This window comes from Lonchura striata, chromosome 17 (assembly GCF_046129695.1).
Source record: "Lonchura striata isolate bLonStr1 chromosome 17, bLonStr1.mat, whole genome shotgun sequence".
NCBI classification, from domain to species: Eukaryota; Metazoa; Chordata; class Aves; order Passeriformes; family Estrildidae; genus Lonchura; species Lonchura striata.
Window position 1 is genome coordinate 784,144 of NC_134619.1, and position 27,090 is coordinate 811,233.

Below are 27,090 nucleotides of genomic sequence, written 5' to 3' on the forward strand. Positions count from 1 at the left end.
AGCTGGGTACCCCTGGAGGACCACGGGGATTGCCCAGGCAGGTCAGGAACTCCCATCGCGGCAGGAGCAGGAGTCCCACGGGCTCCCACCCTCCTCCTGCGGGCACTGGGGCAGCGGGGCCGCCTGGGCAGGCGGCGGCAGGGGCTGGAAGGAGCCTGTCACCCCCAGGCTCCAGCGCCGCGGGTGGGAAGAAGCTTCCCAGAAGACGGAGAGCTAAAAAAAGGCAAGGCTTGGAGCAACCCAGGGCTGCCAGCTATTTATTCTAGCATGCCTGTATGCTGCAGAGCAGGAGAAAGATATTTTAAAGCTGCTGCAAGGAAGCTTGTCTATCTGCCTGGGTTTGTTGTTCAAAAATTCAATCACCAACAGTCCCCACCACCAGCCCTGCACCACCTTCAGCCAAGTGCCTTCCTAACACTCTAAGCAGCCAACCCCTCCATCGGAACTACACTGAAGCAGATGCTTGGAAAAAAGGCTTAGGCACCAACACATCAGGAAGAGTTTGGGGAGCATCCACATGTCACACACAGTTTATTTCTGTCCAGTCCTAATGAGAAAGTTCTAGCCAGCTTTGAGCATCAAGGGCTCACCCTTACTGACTCAAATTCTCATAGGCACTTACCCCTCACCTCCTACTAAAAAAGCACACCCCAGTCTCCTGTTAAAAAAAAAAAAAAAGCAAAGCACTGCAATCTCTGTTCTTGGATATGTATTTTTTACTGAAAAAATCATTCATAAATTAACAAATACAAAAATGTACAAACACATGGGTAAATAAATGTAATGACACAAAGGATTGCTTTGCTGAGAAGTGTGTGTGTGTTGTAAAACACTAATCTTCAGTGCAAAAACGTCCCCCTGGCACCTCTTAAAAACATAACAGTAAGCTCAAAAGCCATGATGATGGAAAGATGCTTGAGAGTTTAAAGCCACTTCTGATGGTGAGGGGCCTGAAGTGCACGGCCGATGCTCAGACGGTACCTCCCTTAGAGAAGCAGAGCTTTACGGAGAATTGACTGTCAATAAATAGTTTTGCAAATAAAACCCACATGGCTCATCTAAAAAAAATAAATCGGCATCGCACAGGACCTGCCCTTCAGCAGGGCTGACTGGTGGCGCTGACGTGGAAGGGGCAAACGAGTGGCCTTGTCGAACTTCAGCTGCCAGAATATGTACAAGTTCTCCTTAATACAAGAATTTTTACACCATAACAGCACATGCGCTTGACAGTATGTTTTTAACAGTTACATTTACTATACAGTATTTGACATAGCTGATAAGATTAACAGTGCACATTTTCAGATAATCCACATTTTAAGAAGGGGAAAAAAAATTCAACATGGTTAGAACGAAGGATGGGATGCTGCTGGGGATGGACCCTTCTGTGCCAACCGCAGAGTGCAGTTCTGAGCAGAGGTAACAGCTTTTGTTCCACACCAGGTGTGCCGGGCATCAGGGACATGGAAGGCTGAGGATCCCAACTAAGGTAGTTCAACACTTACTCACACACACATGCATGATTCTGGGGTAGTGAACTTGGACTAGTTGAAATACATTCCTTGTTTGAAGCACCATTAAACAAAGACAGGTTTCTAGCAAGGTCTCAAGATGAAAGAAAAGAGGGGCAGGGCAATGCGGGTTCAACACCCCAAAAGGGTCCACGTGAATTACAGATCAAGACTCCGAAGCAAACGTCTTTATTGCTGTATGCGCCAGAAAAAGCAAATTCTCACCTCTGCCTATAAATAACCAGGCTGAATCCCCTCGGGAAGCGAGTTTAAAGCACATGTAAGTTCAGAGACTTTAAAACTTAGTTACAAACTCATCAGCGCTTTTCAAGGACAGGCTCGCTGTCCTCTCATGCCAGCTGATAAGATCTACACAAACTCGTGTTTTCTAAACTAACGTTTTCTGGATACAGGTTAGGAATGCCCTGGGCAGTCACACCCACCACAGATGCGTATGGGGATCATACGTCCACGGAACTGAGAAAACAGTGTAAACCATGAGAAGTTAAGGAAACTGAAGGCAAACAATGCAATGAAAAGAGTTAAAGTCCTTCAGAGGTCGAGTACCCGCCCTTGTTGTGTGGAAATACAAACCAGGACCAACACCCAATGTATTTACATTTAAGTCAGAGAGGTCCAGTGAAAGTGGTGGTGTCAGTGCTGTGCAAGGGCTGGACTGTGTCCGTGGGGACAGGGCCTGAAGTCCAGCCTGCCCACGGTGGCTGTGAAGAAAAGAGGGATTGACACTGGATAGCTGGACGGGCTGTCAGACCAAACTCTGGCTCCCAGTCCTCATATTTTCAGGTGTCCTTCATGTCTGTCACTGAGCTGTGACCCCGTCCCACCGGCTGTGCCTGTGCCAGTGCTGCCAGGTACCGAGCACAGCACCTCTGTGCTGCTGGATTTACACAATAAACACAGGCTAAACCAACCTCCCAAACCGCTCCAGCACGTTCCAGAGCGAGGGCAGTGCTGCTGTGTGGGGTGGGCTCACGTGGGAGCAGCGGCTCCATCCTGGCCCCCGGGCTCGGCCCCGCCGCCAGCAGGACACGGAGCCACAGCCACGGGCTGCCTTCCACACGGCTCCGGGACTCATCTGCACGCCACACGGCCAAAGGGACAGAAAAGGGAGGGTTTTTAATGAATATTCCCCATTTCCTCACCCTCCCTGGAACCAGCCAGCCCTGTGGTTTCTGGAATGAGTGATGACCCGGCTGTATTTCTCACCCCCTGCACTGGAAGGTTCTGGGCCCTGGCCCACAAACATTTCTGCATATGCCCAGCTGGAATCATGAGAGCAGTCTCAGTGGCTTACAAGGGAACACCTTGCACAAGTACAGTGATGCTCACACAAGTGTTTACAGAACTCAGGACTAAAATGAGTGACCGTATGTAAACCTCTTGCTTGGACTTGAGCCATAGGAGAAAAATAAAAGGGGCGATTTACACAGAATATTTACACTTACACTTCTTTAAGAAGCGATTCTGTTGTATGTACTTCAAGCAGGTCATTAAAAAAACCGCACAGACATAGAAGAATGGCATCAGAAATAGTTTGATCTCCCACCAGGGCAGTCGCCAACCAAATTGCTCATGACGTTCACTGTCAAGAAGCCAGAGTCCCTCAGCTGAGCCGCTTCCCGGAGGAGAAAGCACATCCCAGGAGAGTCCCAGTGCCAGAGATTGCTAGAGGAGGAATGTGGAGACGAGAGCAGCAGGTCGAACTGTTGTCCTGAAACCCAGAAAGCAAGTGGCAGAAAAACCAAAGAGACTGCTGAGCTCGCTGCCCAGGTATCGGTCTGGATTGGTACAGCTAGGGCAATTTGTGCGTGCACCTTCAGCCTCATTCTCCACAATACTGTGATCCTTCATTAGACAAAGTGTTGCTTGTCCTCAATAACCCTTGGAAAAGAAAGTCTAGCGTGGTGCTCTCTTGGTAGAGGGCAGAGCAAAGTTATTTTCTGCTCTTAATATTCAGTCACCAGAGCCAGCTCCGGTGTCAGGTTAACAGTGATGTTCTTATACAAGGCGTCATATGTGACGTTTGGAAAGTAGTTCAAGTTATTGAGGCCGTCCAGGGCTTGCCTTTCTTTTGACTTCCTCAGCAAGGCGTACCTGTGCAACGAGAACCAGAGGCCAGAGTCACTTCCACGTATCTCACAGCACCTGCAAACTCCTCCCAGGGCTACTGGAACACCTTTCAAGGAGCCAGGCCCAGGAGCAGCTACAAAACAACAAACTTCTGAGTCCTTAATAAAGGCAACCATCAGATTTAAATACTCTGTGTTAGTAAATATCAGAAAATTCCAGAAAAGTCCATCCCTTGATAAAGGGCAAAATGCTCACTGTGCAACCAGCAAGCATTCAGCTGCCAAAAGAACCTGTGGCACCTGCCCAAAGCCTGCAGGTCCCACTCCCAGGAGGGGGCTGAGCCCGGGGGCCCTGCCAAGCCCACCCTCCACACCATCCCAGAGAGACGCAGCTCAGGGGTGATGTGCTTCTTGTCACTCTCATGAAACCAGACATGAACAAGAATAGAACTAAATTTGCTTTAGTCTGAGGGATGGGGGCGAGGAAGTAAAACCAGCAGAATGGTGGCATGGGGAAGGAAACTGCAGCTGGTGCACAAAGCAGCCTCAAACACATTTAGAGGCAGTGTGAGGAGACAGAAGGAGAAGGGCTGTGAGGGGAAAATAGGCAGATATAGCTCAGCAGGACAGTGACTCCCTTCAGCACAGTGCTGGGGGCCTGGAGGCCCCAGGCTGAGTGGGAGCTGGGTAAGACCTGGGGACAGAGAAGGGACCAGGGAAGGCTCCTGCCATGAGGCTGGGGAAGGGGCTGGGTGAGAACAAAGAGGGAACCAGAGCTCAGTCTCATGGCATTATCAGCCTGCCATGCTTCACTGGTTTGACTAAATATATTTTTTTAAACCAAAAGCAACTTCTCTTTTTCAAGACTGAAGTAAGAGAAGCATCTCTGACTGGCTGCATTCTGTCCAACAGAGAAATGAAAAGTAGGGCTAAAGACAGAAACTCAAATGGAAACACCACCAAAAATGAGTCTTCTGCAAAAAAAGACCATCAGACAGCTCAAATTTCTGCAGCAGCAGCCTACAGCCCCTCTGCAGAACAGAGCTTGCCCTGCTTGTCCAGCAGCTGCTCAGCTACAAGTGTTAATTCCTGAAGCTGTTTGTGAAAGATGCATTTCTCTGGTTTTCTGTTGCACAGCTTTCAGAAGACTCAAATTCCACTGTGATCTTCAGGCAAAAGCAATCAGTGAACCCGTGCACTCTGAAACAACCCTGGCCTGGGACAAAGGGGCTGGAGCCCTCCTGGGGAGCTCAGTGCCTGTCCTCCTTGGGTCCAGGGGACAGCTACTGATCCCGATGGATGTCTGCAGCCTCTCCAGAGAGCAAACCCGAGTTCAGGGCTCTCTAAGCCACCCAAGCTTGGGGCCAAGCAGCAGAAAGGAGAATGGAGAGGGTGCTGCTGTTGGACTTGGTGGGTGCTGCAGGGACACCCTGCAGGACAGCCCTGCTCCATGCTGCCTCAGGCTGAGCTGTGCCTCCTTCAGCACTGGCTCAGGCTCTTCGAGAAACACTGAAGCTTCTCTGACACCTGGCAACAGCCACTGCTGTACATTCCTCTGGAGATAAAGACAGGCCCTCAGCCTGCCACGCTGACAATCCCCTCTTCTGGGTGGCACCCCAGCAGCCACACGGCAAGGACCCCTCGCTTCAGGGATGAAAGGTATGAGATGCAGGCATGGAGGAATCCTGGCAACGCTCTGCCTCCATCTCCCTGCAGTTAGCTTCAAGAGTTCAGGCTGTTACTGCCCTCAAACAGCTGCAGGGAACCTCCTACATGGTACAGACTCTTTGTGAAAGGCTTTAGGATTCTTAAAAAAATTTACTTGCCTTCCTAGGAACTGCACCTCTCCCCGATGATGGTGGGGAATTGATTTGTATTTCCCTGTGTCTCCTTCTGGTCGAGTCACTGAGTAGCCTGCATACTGTACTCTGCATCAGAAAGGGGAGAAATAAAATAAAATAAACAAAAAATAATCACCCGTTGTGTTTGCTGTGCTGGCAGTGCTTCCAGGGCTGCAGTCAGAGCTCCCGGGGCTCCGACCATGGCTCGGCCTTCCCACCCACAGAGCAGCCACACAAACCTCCCATGCCCTGGGCATGTCACACAGCCCCCAGAGCCCCTGGAGCCCTGCTCAGCAGCGTGGGGCACGGCCCAGAGCCAGCCCTGCCCCATGGCACACAGCCCCTGGAGCCCTGCTCAGCAGCGTGGGGCACGGCCCAGAGCCAGCCCTGCCCCATGGCACACAGCCCCTGGAGCCCTGCTCAGCAGCGTGGGGCACTGCCCAGAGCCAGCCCTGCCCCACGGCACACAGCCCCTGGAGCCCTGCTCAGCAGCGTGGGGCACTGCCCAGAGCCAGCCCTGCCCCACGGCACACAGCCCCAGCTCAGCTCAGCCCATGCAGGCACAGCGAGCCCAGCGCCCGTGGCCCCCTCAGAGCCCGTGCCAGCCCAGCTCACAGAACCCCCACCTGTTCCAGAGGTCGTCGTCCTCGCCACCCCAGCCCCAGAAGGCGTTGGGGAATCCGTTGATCTTCTGGAACTGCTCGACAGTCAAGCCACTGACCCCGCCGAAGAACTCGTTGTACGGGAGCCTGGGCAGGAGAGAAGGGTCAGGGCAGAGCCCACCGGCTCTCCCCCTGCCATGCAAAGCCCAAAGCCAAGGATGCTCTCTGCCATTCCCTCCCGTGCTCCCTTTTGCACAAAGCCCGAGGAAATACCAGACTCATTCTCTGCCTTAAAGATAAATAAATTCAATCTATCACTGGGTCCTTAGCAGTTGTGGTAGCAGGGAGAAGAGCAGTGCTTACAGGTACATGTACTTATCCAGCTTGGCTGCAAAGTGCCTGGGCATCTGTCCACACCCATAGTAGTTACGGTCATTCTCTGGTATGTGGTCCACGTCGTGGAAGATGAGGCAGTCCCAGTCCAAGTCCTTCATTGCTTCCCGAAAGCCAATGTTGAAGAGCATGGCACGGTTGAAGGGTTGGGTTCCAGCCTAGCAGGGGGAAAGTTCCTTCTCAAGAGGAGTTCCTGCAGTTCTTGCTCTGTGTGTGCCCTCAGCCCTGTCTAGAAAACTCCAGAGGGCAACCAGCCCCCATACTGGCACCGTGAAAGAAGTGATGTATTGGGGCAGACCAGTGAGATCAATCAGCAGTTAAATAATCAATTTACAATACAGGAGTAAAAATAAAGATGCCAAAGCCTTGTTGCTCTGACACTTTAAAAAAAACCCACAATTTCGATCAATCTTTTTAAGCTAGAGTTAAATATGGAGGCACATTAACTGGGTGGATGAAGCCAAACAGCTTAAGTGAGAGGTCCACACACACATCTAATGACAGTCATGTTCTACATGAAATGTCTTACTCTGGTCAGGCCATTCCTGTGCCTAGGGGATGCTGCCTGGAACTACTGCAGGGATACACAAAAAAAAACTGCAGCATTGTCTGAACCTGGTCCAAAGTTTTTAAAAAAAAAACAAACTCCTACAAAACAGAATTTAAAAATTTCAAATCTCCAATTTCTAATTTTCATATAAAACCAGTAATTTCTGGGCACCAGTAATGTCTCAGCTGTGCCACTTTTGGACAGAAAGGACAACTCCCACGTTGCACCATGACCCCTGCGGCTGGCACGTCGGAGGGACTCGAGCTGGCAGGGGCACTCCTGGCACAGGGCAGAGCTGAGCCTGCCCACGCTCCCTCACCTGCTCCACGACGTAGAAGGCGAACTGTAAACGTTGCCGCTGCAGCATGGGAATGAGGTGTCTGAAGAGGATGGGAAGGTGCTCGTATCGATTGCGGAATGGGATCAGGATGGCCACCTGAAAGCAGAGAACGTGGCCTCACTGCACTGCCCGGGCTGGGGAGCTGCTGGGGGGCTGTAGGAGCAGGAGCAGCACTGACAAAGCACTCCTAGCTCTCCCACGTAGAGCAGCCTTCCAAGTCCCAAAACACAGATTTCCTATTCACTTTTTGAGGAATTGTTGCTTTGGAAAAATTCAATGTCACCTCGAGTGGAAGGGAGACTTTGCAGTGCCTCCCTGTCCTGTCTGCCAGCACCGGGGACACCAAAGCAGCCTCTGAGTTCACTATTTCTTCCCTGGGCACTGCGTTCCCACACTTCAGAGCCCCTCACATCATTGCTGAGGATGCAGCACGCCAGAGGTGCTCCATTAACAGCGCCCTGCTGCCCAGCTCCCAGTTACCTTCCAGCGAGGCAGGCAGTCACTCGGCTTCCAGTGCCCTCCCAGCTTGATGGAAGGGTCTTTAGAGAAGAACTGGTGGATATCCTCCATGGTGATCTCACTCATATTTACATCAATGGGGCCCTCTGCAGAGTGGGACAAGCAGAGGGGGTGAGAACCTCCCTGGTGCTGGGACAGCACTTGCTGCATCCCTGTCCTCCCTCCCCAGCACTCAGCTTCTTTTCTCCAGCACAGCCAAAGCAATTAGGAAATGCTGCTGGTGTAACACCTCGGCCTCCTCAGTTTTTGTGGCTGGTATTGGATGCAGCTCTCCACAAGAGCCCCGCCAGCTGGGTGCCCCTCTGTCCTCCCTGTATGCTTCCAGCAGACTAAGCCCCCCACCTCAGCAGAGAGCATTCCCCCTTTGGAAACATTTTCCCTCAAAAGCCCCATTTTCCACCCGAGGGCAGCTGTGCTGGAAGCATTTCTCCCAGTGCAGCTGCCCCGGGGTGCAGCCCATGTCCCACAGCAGCCCCGGCACAGCTCGGGCTGGGACTGGCAGCACTGCCGAGGCACAAGGGAGCCACCCCGCCAGCACTGCCCCTGGAAAAGGGCTGGCAGAGGCTTTTCACCGGCTCCCAGCACACAATCCCTCCTTTGTTCGTGTTTGCCAAGCAATGGGCTCCTACTTCAGCAGGGAGACATGCCTCCGACACAGCAGGGATTAATTCCTGAGGGTGGGTAAACAATGATTTCCCAGGAGGAGCTGGCTCTAAACAGTGCTCCCATTCATCCCTAGGTGCCTGGCAGGGAAAGGTGCACTGGTGGTGAGACTGGGAATGCCACTGTGTGCCCTCCTAAGCCATGGGGAGCAGGAGAGGGGCTCAGGGCCACAGGATGCTACTCACTCATAGAAGGGAGCCTCTCAGGACAGGTATTGTTGGGGAAATAGGTAAAGTCTTCAGGAAGAAATGTTGTGGCTTGCAGAAAGGTGTCATTGTGGCTCAGATCAAGAGGATAATCTGGGAAAAAATATATGAGAAGTTTTCACCTGAGTTATATATCTGCTATTTCCAGCCACCTCCCCATGCCACTGTGAGCAAACTCCAAAGTCAGCCACAGCTGAGGATGTCCCCAACAGCACAGCTGTGTCCCCAGTGGAACATGCTCTAGCCTTGCAACCCAGCTCGGTGCTCATCCCCATCCTGGGTCAGGTGCCTGCAGAAGCCCCAGCAGCCTCAGCACCACATCAAAGAAACCTTTGCATTTTCTGGTCAAAGGAGGAATTTTGAGCATGCCTTTAGGAATCACAAAGGAGCACGTGGCTCTTGAAAGGAAAAGCTGCCAGTGCCTTGCCCCTGAAGAGCCCTGGCACAGCAAGAGGGGATGTGCTCCTCCAGCAGGTCCTTTCCTGGTAGGAGAGAGGGAAGTCCCCAGGCAAGTCTCAATGCCAGCTAGGACTGCCAGTGCAATATCCTACACAGGGCAATCCTGCCTGGACTCCTCCTCAAAGGATCAATAAAAACTGTCACATTACACACAGCCTTCCCTCTGCTTCCTGCTGTGCAAGAGCAGAGGAGCCCCCGAGCTCCAGCAGTGCCCAGCACCTCCCTGCAGCCCCCCACCCCTGCATCCTTTGCCCTCCTGGGCAGCACCCTCCTGCCTGCTACACCTGAAGATGTTTTAAGGTTTTCCACCAGAACAAGCCATTTGCTGTGTTGTGCTAGTACGGAACATCATGTCAGTAATGTTGTTTATTCCCTCAGGTAAACAGTATCCAAACTATCTCAAAACTCAAGATGGGCTGTACACAGAACCTAAGGGCTTTTCAAGTAGGATAGATGTTATTTTGGATGCGTGATACTGTTCCAAATTTCCATAAGCAATTTTCCCTGTAAACTCCCATTACCAGAGCACACCCGCAGTACTCAGCCCAGGTCAGCCCACAGTGAAGCTCAACTGCTCTGTTTTGCACCAAGGGCTGCCTGTTTTGCTGGGTTTCCCCTCACAGCTGTCACACAGCCTTACTGCCCACAGTGGCGTGGGGACAATGCACTCCCCAGGCAGTGACACCCACCCAGGCACCCAAAATCTGTTGGGGAGGGAAGGTTCTGGCCCCAGTGTTAGTGCAGTCCTTGTGGCCACAGCACCAAGTGCCTTCCAGATGTCACCACCACCCATCCTGCCCTGCCCTGCCTGCCAGGGAAGGTCGCCCAAGGACGGAGCACAGTGCTCGTATGTGCTGAAAGCATCCTGTGGCTGGAGCTCTCGGGGAGGGACAGTGTCCTCGTGTGCCTGCGCAGCTGGGGCCCGTAGGAGGCTCAAGCAAAGCCCAGCATGGCAGCAGCAGCACTGGTGTCACTGGCACTGTGGTCACCAGTTGCCCGCCTGCTGCAGGAGGACACGGGTTCCTGGGATACTTGAAGCCCCCCAGGGCTCAGCAGGATGAAGGCTCTCGCCACTGCAAGCAGCAGAAATGGAGTGTCCAACCCTCCTCCCGTCAGGGGATCAGCCACTTCCTCACCTTGCCTCTGCTTTACTTGATGTTTCCAGTCTTAAAAATAGCCCAGGGTGGCTGCCCTGGATGACTTGGTGCAGCACAGGAGGTGACCCGGGGTGTTCATCTCCTGCCTAAGTCGATAATTCCCCTCCCGTGCCCGTCCCCAGCCGGGCACAGCTGAACTGGTGGCTGCACCTCAGCAGGCTGGGCAGCAAGGACACGGCTCATACTTCTGCTAATGAGAAAATGATCTTGCCTTGTGAAGCTCTGTCAGCCCCTGCTGCTGAGCTCCCCACACCAGCCTGATGCCAGCAGCACTGGCGTGAGGCTGTGGGGACGTGCCAGCAGGGAAGGGACAGGCTGGGTGCCACCAGCCCGGCAGCTCTGCCTCGCTGCACCACGCTCAGAGCACAGCTCCTGCCCCTGTGCTCACAGCACAGCTCCTGCCCCGTGCTCACAGCACAGCTCCTGCCCTGTGCTCACAGCACAGCTCCTGCCCCTGTGCTCACAGCACAGCTCCTGCCCCACGCTCACAGCACAGCTCCTGCCCCACGCTCACAGCACAGCTCCTGCCCCTATGCTCACAGCACAGCTCCTGCCCCACGCTCACAGCACAGCTCCTGCCCCACGCTCACAGCACAGCTCCTGCCCCACGCTCACAGCACAGCTCCTGCCCCGTGCCCGTGTGTGTGCAGGAAGAGGCTGGGAGGGCCAGCCTGCGCCGCAATCCCCACGTCCTGCCCCACTCAGTGGATTGTTTGTGGCAGGTCTCCAGCCAAGTCAGCTTGGCTCACACTGGCACGGGAAGAGTGAAGCTTAGGAGCACAGGCTCCTCCACGTGCCCAGAGCCGGGGCTCTGCGCAGGCGCACGCCTCGGAAGGTGTCTTTTAAATATGAAACCTGATCCTTGCACCGAATTTGAAAATGTTTACCCTCAGACTGGTTGAAGCTACAAGTTGAATTCCTGGAAAGCAAAGAGGTTTTCAGCTCAAATCCCATCACTTCAGACCTTTCAAGATTTTCACCCCTTATACAAATCAGAAGCATTTGAACTTTTAACATATATAAATAAGTATAATTTTTATATTTTGGCAGTATTTCTCTCTATATACAGTATTTTTATGTTACATATATATTTTTATATATAAGAATAAAAACCCCAGACAATTTATCAAAGCTTCCACCCTGCATTTACCAGTATAAATTAATGCCTTCAACTTAATTTTCAGTGAGAATGGGACCTTGGATCAAAATTGCAATTATTCAATGAAATACCTGAGTCATTCACGCTGCTGTTCCTCTTGGCATAGGCACTGCGGACCACCTGCTCATACACCTGAGCTCCTATAGTTCGCATGTTCTCACGGATCATGATGCCTTGGGCTTGCATCATGAAGAGGTAGGTGTTCACTGCAAGGGAGGAAGAAAAAGGAATATTTCCATGAGCATCAGCTTTTGTAGGGAAAAGAAACTAGGGTCTTTTGGAAGCACTCCCAGCGTCCTGCTCAATTTCAGCTCCCTCATGCCAGAGCGATCCCTGGGTTGCAGGTGCTGTGGCTGCTGGCAGAGCTGGGAAGGGCAGGGAATTGGGCAGGGGAGGCGTGGGGCACGTTTGGGAACACGGCTGGGTGACAAGGGGATGTACCCGGCCAAACCTGACTGCCAGGCTGCGAGACAGCACCTTTCACTGCTTAATTAGGCAGGTTTAATTAGGAAATATCATTACAACAGGACGCCCAGCTGTGTGCCTGGAGAAGGGCAGACGTTCCAGACGGCAGCAGCGAGGGCTGGCACTTGCCTGGCAGAGGCCCCCCAACAGGGGCACACACCACAAAAGCACCCCCACACCAGGGCACATCACACCCCGGGCAGGCAGCAGCACGAGCCTCCCAGGCAGTCCCCCAGCCACGTTTCTTCCCCCTCTCCCTCTCCCTCTCCTCTCCTCTCCTGCTGACCCCGTGCCCCGGCACAGCTCAGGCTGAGCCCGATTAGGTTTCAGTTTAAGCTGACACCCAGCTGGCAGGACCAGGCCCCAACGCAAACAGCAGCAAGCACAGCCCTGTGTCCCCAGCAGCTCGCATGGCACAGCAGGACAGCCACCCACAGGGGCAGCAGGACAACCACCGTGCACAGCTCAGCGCCTCTGGCCAGCATCACTGTGCCAGCCACAGCCCTCTTGGTGCAGCTTTCAGCTTAAGAATGAAGTAGAAAACAAAATCTTCACATGAAGATACCGAGAAGGGGCAACCTAGAAGGCCTATCCTGTACTAGTAATTAAAAATCCAGGTCAAAAGACACTCCAGGAGGGATAAAGAGGGCACTGGGCCAAGGAAACAACAGAGACCCCGCTCAGAGGAGGGCAGCAGCTGATGCAATGTCACCAGGAAACACCCATACCAGACAGGTCATTTCTACAGCAGGCATATCAGCCTGAAACCAGCAGCTACCAGGCTAGGAAGGCACAGCCATGAGCTGGAGTCACTGGGAGCACAGCTGGATATGGCACTGCCACGGGAGTGTGGGGGTCCCACCCCGGGGTACAACCCCTGCACCCCCCGGGCTGCCCCCCTTCCGCACCACACTGACACAGCTCCAGAAAGGCTGCCCAGACTATATTTTGTTTCCACACAGTAAAGTCAATATTTGAAAGGGGGATGGAGCCCCACGTCATGCCCAGAGCCCAGCGCCCTGCCCAGCTGCTGCCCATGCCCAGCCTGTCTCTGAGCCATGGAGAAACTGGATTTTCAGAAAGAACGGGGTCAACTGTATAAAATGCTTGGCAACTAAACATCTCAAAATGCAATTTTATATGTCCATTTCCAGCCCTTCCCTTCCCATATATGCACCCTTTGCAGCTGGGCCAGCCATGGCACCTGAAGCCAGCAGTTACAGCAGCAATGAGCAGGAGCTGGCTCAGACAAAGCTCAAACCCTCCTGGCTCACCCACCTGTTCTGGGGCCAGTTCTGGAACCAGAGCGACCGCCAGGTCAGCTTAAATGTCAGCTCTGGTGCAGTTTCTCAGCAAGGCAGCCCTGTTGCAATGACAGCAAGGGGTATCAAGTGCTGCTCCTCCACAGAGACAGGGAATTTGCTTTAACAGATGCCCAGGGATAAGGCTCAAGGAAAAGCTGGTATTTTCATACAGCACCACAGGCCAGAAACAGAAGTAGCTGAAATTCATGCAAAGCCTTACACCTGAGCCCCAAAACCTTCACAAGTTCACATTTGTCAGCTCAGAGTTCAGCATGAAATGGCAACACCTCTCAGCACCAGCAGTGCAGCCCCAGCATCCCTGCCCAGCACAGCCCTAGCTCCGCCAGGCAGCTGCCCAGCAGGATTTATGGAAATGGGAGTTTCTGCAGTTGTCAGGAGCAGGGTGTTTGGGGTCAGCAGTGAGCAGTGCTAACGTGGCCGGGCTGTCGGGGCCTGGGGTGGAGGGCAGGATGCACAGGACAGCCCCAGCCCAGCCTGCCCATGCAGGACTCCCAGATGAACACAAGCTTTTCCTTCAGCTTACCAGCCCAGTCACAGCCCTGCCTGGGGTCGGTGCTTGGGGCACCTGGCCCAAGGCCATGTCCTGCCCCGGTGACAGCACCCAGCCCTGCTGTGCTGGCACAGGCCCTGGGCAGGCAGCAGCATCCCCAGAGCCAGGAGAGCACGGCAGGGCATGGCCAGTGTGGGACACCCGAGCCCAGCAGCCCTTCCAAAACACAGAGCCTCCTCAAGAGCCAGGCACGGCTTCTCTGCTCAGCACAGAGCAAAGCGGGGCTGGAGAGCTCAGCTGGGCTGGTCCTCGGCCCAGGCTGCTGCAGCCAGTCTGCATCTTCCAGCCCACACGGAGCTGGGCCAGCGGTGAAAAACAACTCGCGGATGCTGATCGAGTAATTTCACTTTCTACTTCATTATGCTTCCACTTGCTGGGTAAAGCAGATGCAGGTCTGGTGAAGCATGAAGGAACGGGAGAGACAAACCAGCATGCAGTCCTGGTTAATCTGAGGAAGAGGGAGGCTTGTGGGGCGCAGTGAAAGCGCCGTTTGTTCCCTGCGCGGCGCAGACGGAGCGGGGCCTCGCCACAGCCACATGACACGGCTCCAGGGCCGGGCTGCTCGGGAATCCTGGGCAGACTGTCACAGCAGCCACCATCCCAGGGAGCAGGGCAGGGACAGCACCAGCTTTGTGTCAGGCAGCAGTTGCCTTTTCACATATTAGCCCCTTTAAGCAGATGATTAAGGAGATACCTGCCAAGGATGGTGTGCCATTGACATGCCAAACACCCAACATTAACAGCCCCCCACCACCAGGGACCAGAGCCCCCTCTCCTACCCCCAAAACAAACAGCCTGCATGAGATAAGCTTCACAAATACTGTGTTTATCCAGAACATGCAATTCTTTCAGGTCAGAAAATCGGATTTAAACCACGTTATTGTAAACATTTCACTCCCTGTGCACACACAGCGCTTAGATTAGCTCCAGGGACTCCTGTGGCCAGGACTGGGGCTGCACCAACATTTGGGAATCGCTGTACCAAGCTCAAATCTTATTCCTCCTCCATTTACTGCCCTTTTGATGAGCAAATTAGCCATGTTTTAAATTTATTAAGCCTGACCTGGCTGACCCGACAGAGCCCAGGGCCCCTGTACCCAGAGGTGATTCCCAGAGCAGATGCCCATCACCGCTGAGCATCCACAGCTGCAGACACAGGCTCGTGGTGGGCTTGGCCTGAACTGTGGTTCAGCCAGAAAGCAATTCTCTCTGCTGTGATATATTGCTAATCTCATCACACAGGATGATCTCGAAAATTACATCGGCCTTCTGCCTTTCTTCCCTTTGAGCATGCGGCACTTCAGAGCACAGGCACGGAGTGGTAACAGCCTGGCTGCTGCCCCCGGGCAGCTGGACAAGGGCAGGATGGGACAGGGGAGCTGTCCCTCCTTCCATTCATTTCCAGGAAACCCTCACTCCCCACCCAGAAAACAAGCAGAATTTAAGAATCCTTTTGCCCAAATAAGTGCCTGAAGATTATTCTTGTTGGTTCATTAAAGGACAAGTCAATCCTGCTGTGATTTAAACACACAGAAAACATGACAGCTTGTCACCAGCTGGAACAGAGGCATGAGGCTGCACCCCAGGGCATGGCAACCCTTGGGATGTCGCACCCTAACCTCTCTGCTCACAAGCAAACTGGGAGAGCAAGTGCTCACTCAAGCCAGGAGTGGATGCAACAACTTCAGCCAGGGAAGTAAAGTCCAATTACATAAATGAGCACTGAACTCTTCCTGTAATCATTTCTCTGTTAGTATTTTCGGAGCACTTCTAATCAAGAAACAGCTGACTCTCCCATGGAAAATTAGTTTCATCATGATGATACACACTAGAAGAGGCAACAGGGTAATTAGCAGTTTGGGAGCAGATTCGGAAGAGGACTGACTGTGATCTATGCCAGCCACCGACACAGCACAGGGACAGACCTGACACGTCTCACTCCTGACCCTGACACGCTCCCACCGCCTGCGGAAGGGACCTGGACCTTCCTGCAGCACCCCACTGCAGGGGGACAGTGTACACCCCGAGCTGGGAGAGGCTGGGGGCAGGAAGAGGGGCCAATGGCTCACAGCAGCCCTGCATGCCTGCAGCAGTATCAGCGCCCAGCACGGCAGCCAGGCTTTCCTGAGGAAGGAGCTGGCCTTCCTCTGCTTTGAGATTTAGGGCTTTCTGTCACATTCAGCATTTTTCCCATTCATTAGTCCACTCGTGCTGCAGAAGCACAGAGGGGCTGTTTGAGTTCATCATGGTCTCCCTGCTACGTGCAGCCTTCTCCTGCAGCACCTGGAGCCCCGTACCAGCAAGGACAATCCCTGCCGGCCCCCAGAGCCCCATTTCAACCTGCACAGTCGCAAACCAACGCACCACCAGAGAAACTCCTGCCGAACACTCTACCAGATACTTGGAGTAGGCACAAGGTGCCCAGCAGAGCTCGTGGGACACCTCACGTGGGAGCTGCAGCAGTGACTTGGAAGGGGTGAGGGTCCTGCAGCAGCAGGGTGGGTATCAGGTCACCCTGCCAGGGCTGGGAGGTCCTGCCTGCTGCAGACGCCTCCCGCAGGGCCCAGAGACAGCAAAACCAGCAGAGTCATGTCTGTGTTAAGCCTTTTGCTAAGCTCTCCCCGCAGATCCCCAGCATCAATCCAGCTCCATTAGCATTAGCAATATAAAGGGGTTTAATCAAACTAAGCCTCTAAGGCACTGATAGACAGTTACGATAGTCTTAACTCATAAATAACCCAACTAGGAAAAGCAGCAGCATCCCAGTATTAATACACCATGAGACCTCTGTCTCCATTAGCTTTCCAGTGGCACTGAATTCCCCAGACATGCTGAGTGCCAGAACAATTAAATAAGAGGTTCCTATTAGTTTTAGAGAATTTAATATTAATGCCATCACTGTTACTTAGCCCTTTGCCTCTAAATAGCACAGGAAGGAATAATTTGATACATTAAATGGTCTAAGAATTAACAGTGCAGCAGCAGCATTGAGCTGGTAATTACAAACCACTTGTTCCCAAAATTGGCAAGTTGGCAGCTTGCACGTGCACACAGCAAGCAGGAAGATGGGAGGCTAAAGTGACACTCAGTCAAAACCTGAATATGGGAAGTTTGTATCTGAACTGTCTTACAGAAAAATGACCCTGGGGAAGCCTCACCAAGGGGAGGAAAACCCATATTATTCTAAGAGATTAAATTTTTCATGTACACATCTAAGGTAGCGACTTCCATTTGCACTCCCACAGCTGCCTGCACTGAGGAGTTTGTGCCACACGCTGTGAAAAGCACTGCACTGCTTTAGGATACCCAGCAAGAGGAGCACAATGTGCTCTGCACACATGGGAAAACTCAGATGGCCAAGGGAACTCATAAAACACCTACAGCACCAAGGAAGAGCTCTGCACCCCGCAGCAGGCAAGGCTGGCAGCAGGGTTGAGCCCCAGCCCAGCCAGTGCAGAGCCAGCCTGCAGCACCCAGCTCCCACCCAGCTCCGAGCAGGGGCAGCCAGGAGCACACAGGTTACCTGTGCTCCACGGCAGTAACGCCAGGGACAGCTGTAAAATCACTCTGGCCTTTGCAAATCCCAAGAGCAGCCCAGGTCTGTGCTGCAGCTCCTCTCCGAGGAAGGGCACAGTGACACGTGCAGGCTGGAGCACAGAGCACAGCAAGCATTTGCCTAAGTTAAATATTACCCTTCCTTGAGAGATCCAGACTCTCCTACTTCAATCACCATTCAGGAGATGGGATTGCACATGACTGCATGTCCTGTTTCTTTTCCATCCCTCCATGCCCATCTCCAGCCAGCCTGCTCTCCCCATCCCGCTGCCTTCACCAGGATGGCACAAAGGCTCCCCAGGAGGAGCAGAGCATCCGCTGGCAGCAGTTCCCGTGCGGGCAGAGCACAAAGGCGCAGCCACCACCCGCACACAAACGAGCAAAGGCTCTTCAGCAGGCGCTGACACCGACTCCGACCCGACCTCGGGGCTGGCTGCTGCTACCACAGCAAACATTTACACTTCCAACCACTTACAGCTCAGTGCCTGTTCCTTCGGTTCATTAGGAGACAAAGGGGGGGAATTCCTGCCTCCTGGACACCCTCTGAAGGCGTCAGGAATCCCAGCGCCCGAGCCAGTGCTCATGTACGATCAGGGTGAACAAACAGAGGGAGAGCTTTCGTTAAGAAAAATAATAAATAAGAAATAAGTGAACGCTTGGGCAAGCAAGGGAGAGGGAAAACAGGCAGATCCTCCCCAGCGCTGTCCTTGAAGAGGGAGGGCAGGGAAGGACGTGGGCTGCTCCGGACAACTCCTCATCCCCTGGGCCATGGGAACTGGAAGAGCTGCAGAAGACAAAGGAAATCCTCTACTGCAGGCAAGCCCCACCACCAACGTGGGCATCCTGCTCAAACAGGCAATAGGACATGCAGGAAAATGGGGACATGTGGAGTGGTGCTGCCTAGGAAATGCAGACAATAGGGAGTTTCACCAGCGCTGTCCTTCACCAGCTGGAAGCAATCTAGAATACAGTCAGACCACAGCAGAGAACAGGAGACAGGTGGGATTTGGATTTAAAATTTCCACATACATCAAACACCAGTTAAATAGATTTTGAAATCATTGATTTGTTAGTCTTCCAAATTAGGAGATTATACCCATCGGAGAGTACCCATTGGAAACTGTTAAAAAACAACTTAAGAGTCATGGATTTACTGACTCAGTTCACACACTGCAAACTGAACTGTCTGGAGTTTTAATACCCTGAATTTGATAGAGAAAAAGAGAGCAGGTTCTGTTGTTTTGGCTATCCCCTCTCAAAAAAAAACAAAGACCTGATTTTTCAAGCATGTTTTACACGTTCAGCGTGGCTGAACAAAAAGGGTTATCACATGTACAGCCTCATGTCTGCTGCAAGGGAGCTGTTCCAAGGGGGTCCGAGAGGCTGTTCCAGGTCAGTGGTTTGCCTGTCACAGCAGGCTGGGCTGGGCTGCGGGGAGCGGCACACGGGGCAGGGGCTGGAGGGGCACACGGGGCAGGGGCTGGAGCTGCACACGGGGCAGGGGCCGCAGGGAACCGCACACGGGGCAGGGGCCGGAGGGGCACACGGGTCAGGGGCTGGAGCTGCACACGGGGCAGGGGCCACAGGGAACCGCACACGGGGCAGGAGCTGCGCTGCAGCATCCAGGACAGCCGGTGCTCCCCGCTCCGTTCAGCGAGACCCGCGGCACATCTCCCACTGCCATTTATGGCTAGAGCACGGTCCACCATGTCCTATTTACATCGTCTGGGAGAAAAAAAAAACCAAAAAAAAAAAAACCAAAAAAAACCACCAGCTCGGGAAATCCCTGCTCCCAGCCGAGCTCGCCCACGGTGCACTCGTCCCAGGGGACCCGCACGGCGAGGAACGGCAGAGCCCAGGGCAGGGATGCTCATCCCCGTGGAGGGCTGGCCTGTGCCGAGCTGTCCCTGCCTCCGACCTTTGCAGGGCAGGCGGGGACACCCCAGCAGCCACCAGGGAAGGGCACGGCAGGGGCAGAGTGCGACACCCGCCCGGGCACACCCAGGACTGCCCTGCTCAGCAGGACACGGCCACCTCCAGGAGCTGTGGCCTCTGGCCTGACCTGAACCTGCTGTTTCCACTCTCACCAGGGCTAAAAGGCCCAGAGACAGGCCCATCTCTGCAATGCCATGTGGGAATAAAGCATCCCCAGCTCCCTCAGCCCTGACCGTACAAAGGCTGCTTTGCAGCAAACACAATTTGCACCAAGGTGAGATCCCTCAGTAGCAATACCCCAAGACTGTCCCTGCTGAGGTTTCTTTTCTGTACATTGCCAGGTCCCGGGAAAGCAGCCACGCCAGCAGCCAGGGAAGGAGCACAGCCACAGCCCCACCTCCACACCATGCATCTGCCTGGCTTGCCAGCCCTTTCAACTCCTAAAAAATTCTCCAAGCTGGAATTCTTCAATCATGTGGGATGACTGTTGTCTGAGACTTTCAAAGGCAGCAGCTCAGAGCTCCCTGCCAAGGGTACTCTCACCATGCAGTGCCATTTAAGACTCACAGCAGCTTGGCCTCCACAGTCAGATTACAGAGTTGTTCTTGTCTGCAATAATTAAAGGCAACACTGAATGGCCTCTCCAGCTGCTGTGTTTTATTAGAAGCTATCAGAGAGAGTGTGCAACTTTGAACTTCCAACACACAGACCATTACCTACAGGATTTTTTAAGAACTCTGATGTCCCAAGACATTTATTAGCTTTTTTGTGACCTACGCAACCTTGGAATATACAACATTTTTATGAGTTTCTTCCGCCTGACAAGCAAACTGGTAATTCAGCTGCTGTAAATAGATCAACTGATTCCATTATCAGTGCAGGGAATGACTTCACTGGAAAAAAATCATCCCTCTATCTACAAATTTATTTGACACCTAAGAGACTGCCCATCAAATCCCAGCCTGTGTGATGCCTTCCTGTGTGTCAGCAGAAAAGCAATGGTATGAGCCTGTTTGGGATGCCTTGATCGGGGGAAGAGAAAACCCCTCCTTCCATCACCACTCAGGCCCGTGCCACCTGTGCCCTTCAGGACCAGACCCTGGGGCCTGGCGCTCCCAGAGCCTGTGCAGGGCCAGGCTCGTGGCTTGGCCCCAGCACTGCTCTTCCCTGCTGCCTGTCCCTCCTGCCCAGACACGGCAGCCTCGACCAGCAGCACGGTCAGGGCCAGGACCAGCGGCGCCAGGCACGGGCAAACCCTGAACCTTATCTTGGGCAGGAGCAATCAGAGAGCAGATCCGCCCTGCACCACAGCACCACACCAGAGCCGTGCCTAAGCACTCCATTAAGTTACACATTAATCCCAGATAAGCAGCCACAAGGCTATGGAGCCAAGCAGCTCAGCAAGGGATCAGCACTTCCACAGCCCCGAGCTGCCAGCGGGGCTCAGGCCACCAGGACTGAGAGGGACAGGAGGCTCACGGCCCTGACTCCCACCCCACCGGGCTCAGCTGGGTCTATACAAACAGGAACAACCTGAGACAAGTTCAGCAGAGGCTGTCTGTGATCAGGCTGTAGAGATGGGGTGCTGGGCACAAATTATCCTGCCTGTCCCTCTGTGAGCAGGAGCAGCCATCGCTGCCCCCTCCTGCCCCGGGCCACCAGCACTCAGCGGTCTGCGAGTGCTTGGGAAGGGATGAGCACACACAGGGGCACCGAGGGAACTGCAAACACCCTTCTCCTCCTTCCCTCTCTGCCACTGAAACACCTTTAAGCTCCTTGCACACAGCAGCAACCTAAGTTTCCTTAAGGGACTTGAGTGTCTGCCAAGGGTTCTGACCACTCTCCCACTGATATGTGCAACAGGGCAGAGGGGGGAAAAATAATAAACTAATCAATGCCAGCCTGTCTGCAGCCAGAAATCGAGTTCTGCAAACAGGAGTCAGACATACGGCTACCTTGGAAAAACTAAACACATGGGGAATGGGAGGCCAGTGCTCCCAGGTGGAACGGCCAGAGGAGCTGAGCAGGCAGTGAGGGCAGGACTCGCTGGGCCAGGCCAGCCCCGAGGGGCCCCAGAAAGGAGCTGGTTGAGGCTGGTATCCACAGACCCTGCCCACATCAGCACCTCTAACTCACTGGGCATGGCCGAGTCCGCAGCAACGCAGCAGCCCACCTTCCTCCTCCTCTCTGCCAAGGCACCAGCCCTTCCCTCCACTCTGGATAGGGAGATTTTAGGTTACATCCATTTATCCGCTCAAGTTACCCAATTTGTGCACGTTGTGTTTGCTTCCCCAGGTATTACAGCTAAAGGCCATCCTTCCCCACTCACCCCTTCCCCTATAAATGCTCTCTGGCAGCATCCCGTGATGTTTGGGGATTTGTGACCCCTCCCCACATGTGAGGGAGGGCAGTGTGGGGAAAAGGGTCGGTGTCAGCACCCGCCGTGAGCCCCGCACTGCCCCATCTTTCTGCAGCGTGGCAGCAAGCCAGACAACTGCTGTGTCGACAGGCAAAAGGTTTTCTCTTTTCTAGTGAGGTGAAAGCAGGGTTAACCTAGAGTGCCCTGGCACTGGGCAGCCCTCCCTTCCTGCAGCAGCTCCCTCCATCTGCTCCTGCCCTCCGGCCCTTCCCAGCCCTGCTCAGAAAGAGCAGCCCTGGAGCTGCCCCACGGCGCCAGGTACCAGCAGAGCCCTGCTGCTGCAGCCAAAACCTGCCAGGCCCTTCCATACAGCCAGGACACCCCAAAGTCAGGCTGAAGGGGCCACTGCATGCTGACAAACCTGCCCAGGCCCCCACAACACAAAGGGATGCTTGACCAATCCTTTCCTGGAACTCCACATACGAGTTAGGGCAGGCGGATGCATAATAGGTCTGGGCAGAAGGAGAACTGAGGCAGCACCTTATTTGCAGGCTTGATTAGCCATAATTGAACATGGAACTTTTACACCTGGCTGTCATACCAGATACTCTGCCAGCCCCACACCAGGGCTCAGGCCACACCCAGGAGAGATGGGGCAGCCAGGACAAGGGGCCCACAGCACAGGCAGGATGTGACAGAGCAAGTCCCTGCACTTGCTTCAGGGTTATTCCTGCTGCAGCAGGCTATGAGGCAAAAACAAGGGGGTCTGAGAGATGGAGGGGAGAGATGTCTGCAAAGTCCCAGGGCAGCTTTATGCAAAAGGAAGGAGCAGTGATGCAGGGAAGCACCTGCTGCCTGAGAGCAGCCTAATTCACCTCAAAGCAGAAGCTGCCCATACCACTGCAGCCAAGCACTTTGGTTGGGGTATTTTCAGTTCTACACGCAGTGCCCACAGTCACATTCACAGAGCAGGACAGTTGTGACCTATGCTTGCCATACTTGCATCAAATGGCAGCAAGACAGAGCTTGGTTCCTAGAATAAACTTCCCCTTTTAAAACAAAAGACAAGGTGATTTGAATAACCAAGTGTATTTTCAGCATCTTGCTCAACCAGACCATCTCACTGCCCGCAGGTGAAGCGGCACAGACCATGCTCACAGACACAGAGCAGGGCACCCCAGAGCACCAACCACCTCTCGTGGCAAAAACCCCAACCCTGCAGGAAAGAGACACCACACACCTTGCACAATGTGCTTGCCCTGCCACTCCAGGCAGACCCTGACAAGCACAGCAGCTCTTAACTGGAAAATAATTTTAAACCTTTAACACCTGCCTATAGGGACAGTTCAGAACCGTGGGCTCCCTCTGCACAGCCAAGGCCACAGCAAGGAGCAAGTGCCTCTGGGCTGGCAGCAGCAAGCAACACCCTCTGCTTGGCTCCTCCACAAGCAGCACCAGCTCCTCTGCTGCCAAAGCCCCGCGGGTCCCAGGGCATTGCTGCACTGGGGCCAGGACAAGGGGAGAAGAGGCCCTTGTGAGCTCCAGTGCTGCTGACAGAGGTTCAGGAGGCTGCAGGGAGATGTGGGGCTGCCTGTGAGCAGTAGGGAGTCTGCTCTCCAATGCAGAGCCACACGAGCTCACAAGAGTCACAGCTGCTTTTCTAGAAGGTGGAAGCCTGACTGCCGAGCAGCAGAGCATCTCAGCTGTCAGCAGAGCTTTATGTATCTGGAAGCATGGCTTCAAACTGAAAGCTGGAAAAGGAAGCCTTTTCCCCCAAATCCTCCATGATGGTCAATGACTAACAACATTCTGACACTCCTACCTCAGATTTCTCCAGTCACCTCAGACTTCTCCAGTCTGGTTTTGTGTTTGGTCACTGCTGCTGTCAAACCTGCCTGCTGAACCTCCAGCTTCTTCGAAAGCAGGGCTTGCCACACACGGCTGAGGCGTGTTCCCACTCAATAGCTGGTCTCCAGGCTGGCATTTCCAAGGGCTTTGATCCATTCCAAATAAGGCAATCAGCTTAGCTCTTGATTAAATACATAGCATAATCCACCTAAATCTTGTTAGCCGAGAAGCAACTTGCTCATCTCACCAGTTGTGGGTGGCACTGTGTGCCACTGCGGGGCAAGTGGGGCAGTGTGAAGGTGTCCCTCGGGCATGTCCTGGGCCCACAGCAGCACTGGGGCACCCGGTGACCACAGCAAGGCTGCTCCAGCAAGCCCCTGTGGACTCCAGTTAATGGGATCCTTCTGCAAAGCTTCCCCTGCAGCATGCAAAAACCACAGAAGGTGCTTGCCTCCTCCCAGCTGGCAGGTACAGGAAGGGTGCCCCAGGACACTGGGCACCCAGCAGGCAGCAAAACCCTTAGAAAAAACAGGAAAGAGAAATCACTGACCCTGAGCATGGAGCCAGGCTGCAGGATGGAGGGAGGATGTGCTGCAGCTTTGGGGGAATTTCACACCACAGCACTTTTTCCCTCCTCGGGAGGAATGAATCAGTACCCAGCACTGTAGAGCCTCGGCAGAACAGGATGGTGCTGGGGGGGAAGCACACCACAAGGACAGCTACTGCCCTGCCAGACAGGGCCCTGGCCCAGGCGAGATGCAGGTGTGCAGCCAGGACCTCAGCCTCACACCCACACCCCCAGCTGCTCTGGCCAGCTCCTCCAGCTGAGGAAGCAGGGCAGGGCAGCACCACATCTGCTGTCCCAGACCCTCTGCACCCCCCAGAGCAGAGACCACCTGCCTGCACATCGCTTCTACCGTCCCCAACAGCGGGACACAGGGAACGAGGCAGCCTGGGCAGTCTGGCAAAAGGAAGCCCTCCCTCCCCAGCTGAGCCCCATTCCTGCCCTGCATGGTCTGAGACAATATTTACAGGCAAGTCTGTCAAAGCCTGCCGAGGCAGAGCACGGAGCAGGGGAAGACCACGAGGATGCTGCTCCCAGCACTGAGGCAGTGTCCCCACACCCCAGCAGTGAGTGCCCAGCAGCCACTCCCACCCACAGCTGTACTGGCACAGGACAGATCTGCTCCCCAGACTACAGTGGAGGTGCTACTTAAGTCTTCAGAAGACAAATTCCCTTCTTCCCTCCAGGTTTTGGACCCAGCAGGTGGGGACTGGCCCTGCATGCAGGTGACCCACGTGGGGCTGGTGACAGCCTGCAGGCAGGAGCCCTGCAGATCTCTGTTCCATGCTGCATTAGCAACTCCAATGCCTCCTGCAGCAGCCAGGCACATTTCAACAGCTACTGGAAAGAGTTTAAGTTCTTTTAACCCTGTTAATACATTATATGGCTTCTGTCATCCCAATTACCCTAAAAAGCCCAGGTATAGATCTTGAGAGGAGTGCAGGGAGGAGGAAAAAAATATTTTAAAATTAGTAAGGAGGGTAAAAAAAAGGGGGAAAAAATAAAGTCTTGGGCACAATCCCAAAATACAGGCAGTTTCAGGCAGATCAGGAAAAAACTTCACAGGATTTCGAACAACAACAACAAAAAGCAGCCAACAGAGGCAATATCTGCTTTCACCAAACAGCAGCCAGGAGGGCTGAGCAGAGCTCAGCTCGCCAGTCACCAGCTGGTGTAACAGGAATCAGGTTTTTGGCATGGGGATCCTCCCCCCAAGCCGGGCAGGGGAACAGGCTGCCCGCAGAGGAGCTGGGATGATAAATGACAGCAGTTGAGCACTGCAGGGGCATTTCACCGCTTCAGAGGTTGCTGCTATAACAATCTTCTCTGACTCAGCAGCTGAAAGGGATGCCGGGAAGGAAGCACCATAAAAAAAAAGTCATGCATTATTAATATGGACTCTGGCAGCAAGACATGAGTTGGAAAAACACTGAGGGGAAAAAAAAAATGACTGCAGAACAAGAGCGAGCTGCATGTGTGGAAGCATTTCACATTCCTGCGGGAGTGGGGGCCTCCCCGTGCCCCTCCAGGGTCCCCAGCTCCAAGGGAAGCCCGTGTTTGCTGACAGGAACTCAACATCCACGGTGTTCTCCCTGGACCCGGGCTGCTGCAGCCTGTGCAGAACCTCCGTGAGCCCTGGGCACGGCCTGCACTCGTTTCCAGGGACAGCAGCTCCTGGCTCTCCTGCCAGGGCACGTGGCTGTTCCAGCAGCTGGTCTATATGTACCTGTGCTCCGTGCACCCAGCAGCTGGTCTATATGTACCTGTGCTCCGTGCATCCAGCAGCTGGTCTATATGTACCTGTGCTCCGTGCACCCAGCAGCTGGTCTATATGTACCTGTGCTCCGTGCACCCAGCAGCTGGTCTATATGTACCTGTGCTCTGTGCATCGCCTGCTGACTCCCCGCAGCTTCCCCCGTGCATCCCGCCCTGCCTGGCCGGAGCTGCTATGCCAGGAGCGCCCAGGGCTCCCCAGCACAGCCCGCAGCCTCTGCCAGCCCTGCTGGCACAGAGGGCACAGAGGCAGGCACTGAAATGCCTTCCCATTCCTGCCAGGTAACGAGGGAAAAAATATCTGTTTGCACTTGACTACCTGGTGCACTGCAGTAGCTGCTTTCCTCTTCTATTCCAGCTGCTTTGTACAGTGTTTTTGGAGGCAGTTTATAAACATCAGCATTCACGTAGCCATCTTCTCCACTTCCCACCCAAAATCCTTGCTCCCAACCTGCTGCTGTGGGGAGACACCATCAATCAAGAGTGTGCACGCCCGTGCCACAGGCACCCCATGGCCCTCGCCAGGCTGTGCTGCCAGGGCAGGGAGCCCCGAGCTCCACTGGGAGCCTCTTGGCAGGGTACGAGCACAGCTCTCAGCCCAGCCCGGTCCCCAGGCTCTCCAAAGCAAGGTGGCTAACACAGCACCAGGCTCCAAGAGTCTCCTTTGGTAATTTGTATGGCAATAGCATTCAATAAAACCAATCAATTATTTTGCCATAAAACTCTCCAGACGCTCAAACAAGCACTGGTCAAACTGCTTACACCACAACCCAACCCACAGCAGTGCAGTGGGAGTATTGCCTGTACCTCCTTTCTTCCATCATGTGTGCAGTGGCATCCTCCACACAGAAATAGCTCCCAACCTTTGCCTTTCAGGTAAGAAAGGCATGGGGAGGGAACAGCTTCATAGGAGCTGTCCCATACACAGCCCAACCATCACATGGGCAGGAAAACAGCACGGGCCCCCACCAAGCAAGGGAGACTGAGGCACAAACCCCAGGAAAAATCCACAGTGCTATTGGAACTCGCATCCCCTGGAAGCAGCTCCTTCCCTGCCACAGGAGCTGGGGGACAGGCATGGACAGCCCAGCTTGGTCCCTGTGCTGCAAGGGGGGCTGGCCAGCTCCCCAGCAGCACCTCCAGAGGGGCCCCAGGGTGAAAGCCCTGCTCAGGGCAAGGGCTCTAGAGAGATTTGTGCCAACCACATGCAACTGCAGGCTTACAAAGG

General features: G+C 54.0%; 1 protein-coding gene across 1 annotated transcript in view; it reads right to left on the reverse strand.

The window, feature by feature from the left end:
* Positions 1-694: 694 nt before the first annotated feature.
* The window catches only part of B4GALT5 (beta-1,4-galactosyltransferase 5), a 33,474-nt gene continuing 7,078 nt past the window's right edge, over positions 695-27,090 (reverse strand). The window contains exons 2-9 of the mRNA XM_021539206.2: positions 11,559-11,693; positions 8,692-8,805; positions 7,805-7,929; positions 7,304-7,420; positions 6,405-6,592; positions 6,066-6,188; positions 5,425-5,526; positions 695-3,623 (exon numbers count right to left, since the gene is read on the reverse strand). Of these exons, the coding sequence (XP_021394881.1) occupies positions 3,476-3,623; positions 5,425-5,526; positions 6,066-6,188; positions 6,405-6,592; positions 7,304-7,420; positions 7,805-7,929; positions 8,692-8,805; positions 11,559-11,693 (1,052 nt within the window). The 3' untranslated portion in view covers positions 695-3,475. The remainder of the gene's footprint in view (positions 3,624-5,424; positions 5,527-6,065; positions 6,189-6,404; positions 6,593-7,303; positions 7,421-7,804; positions 7,930-8,691; positions 8,806-11,558; positions 11,694-27,090) is intronic.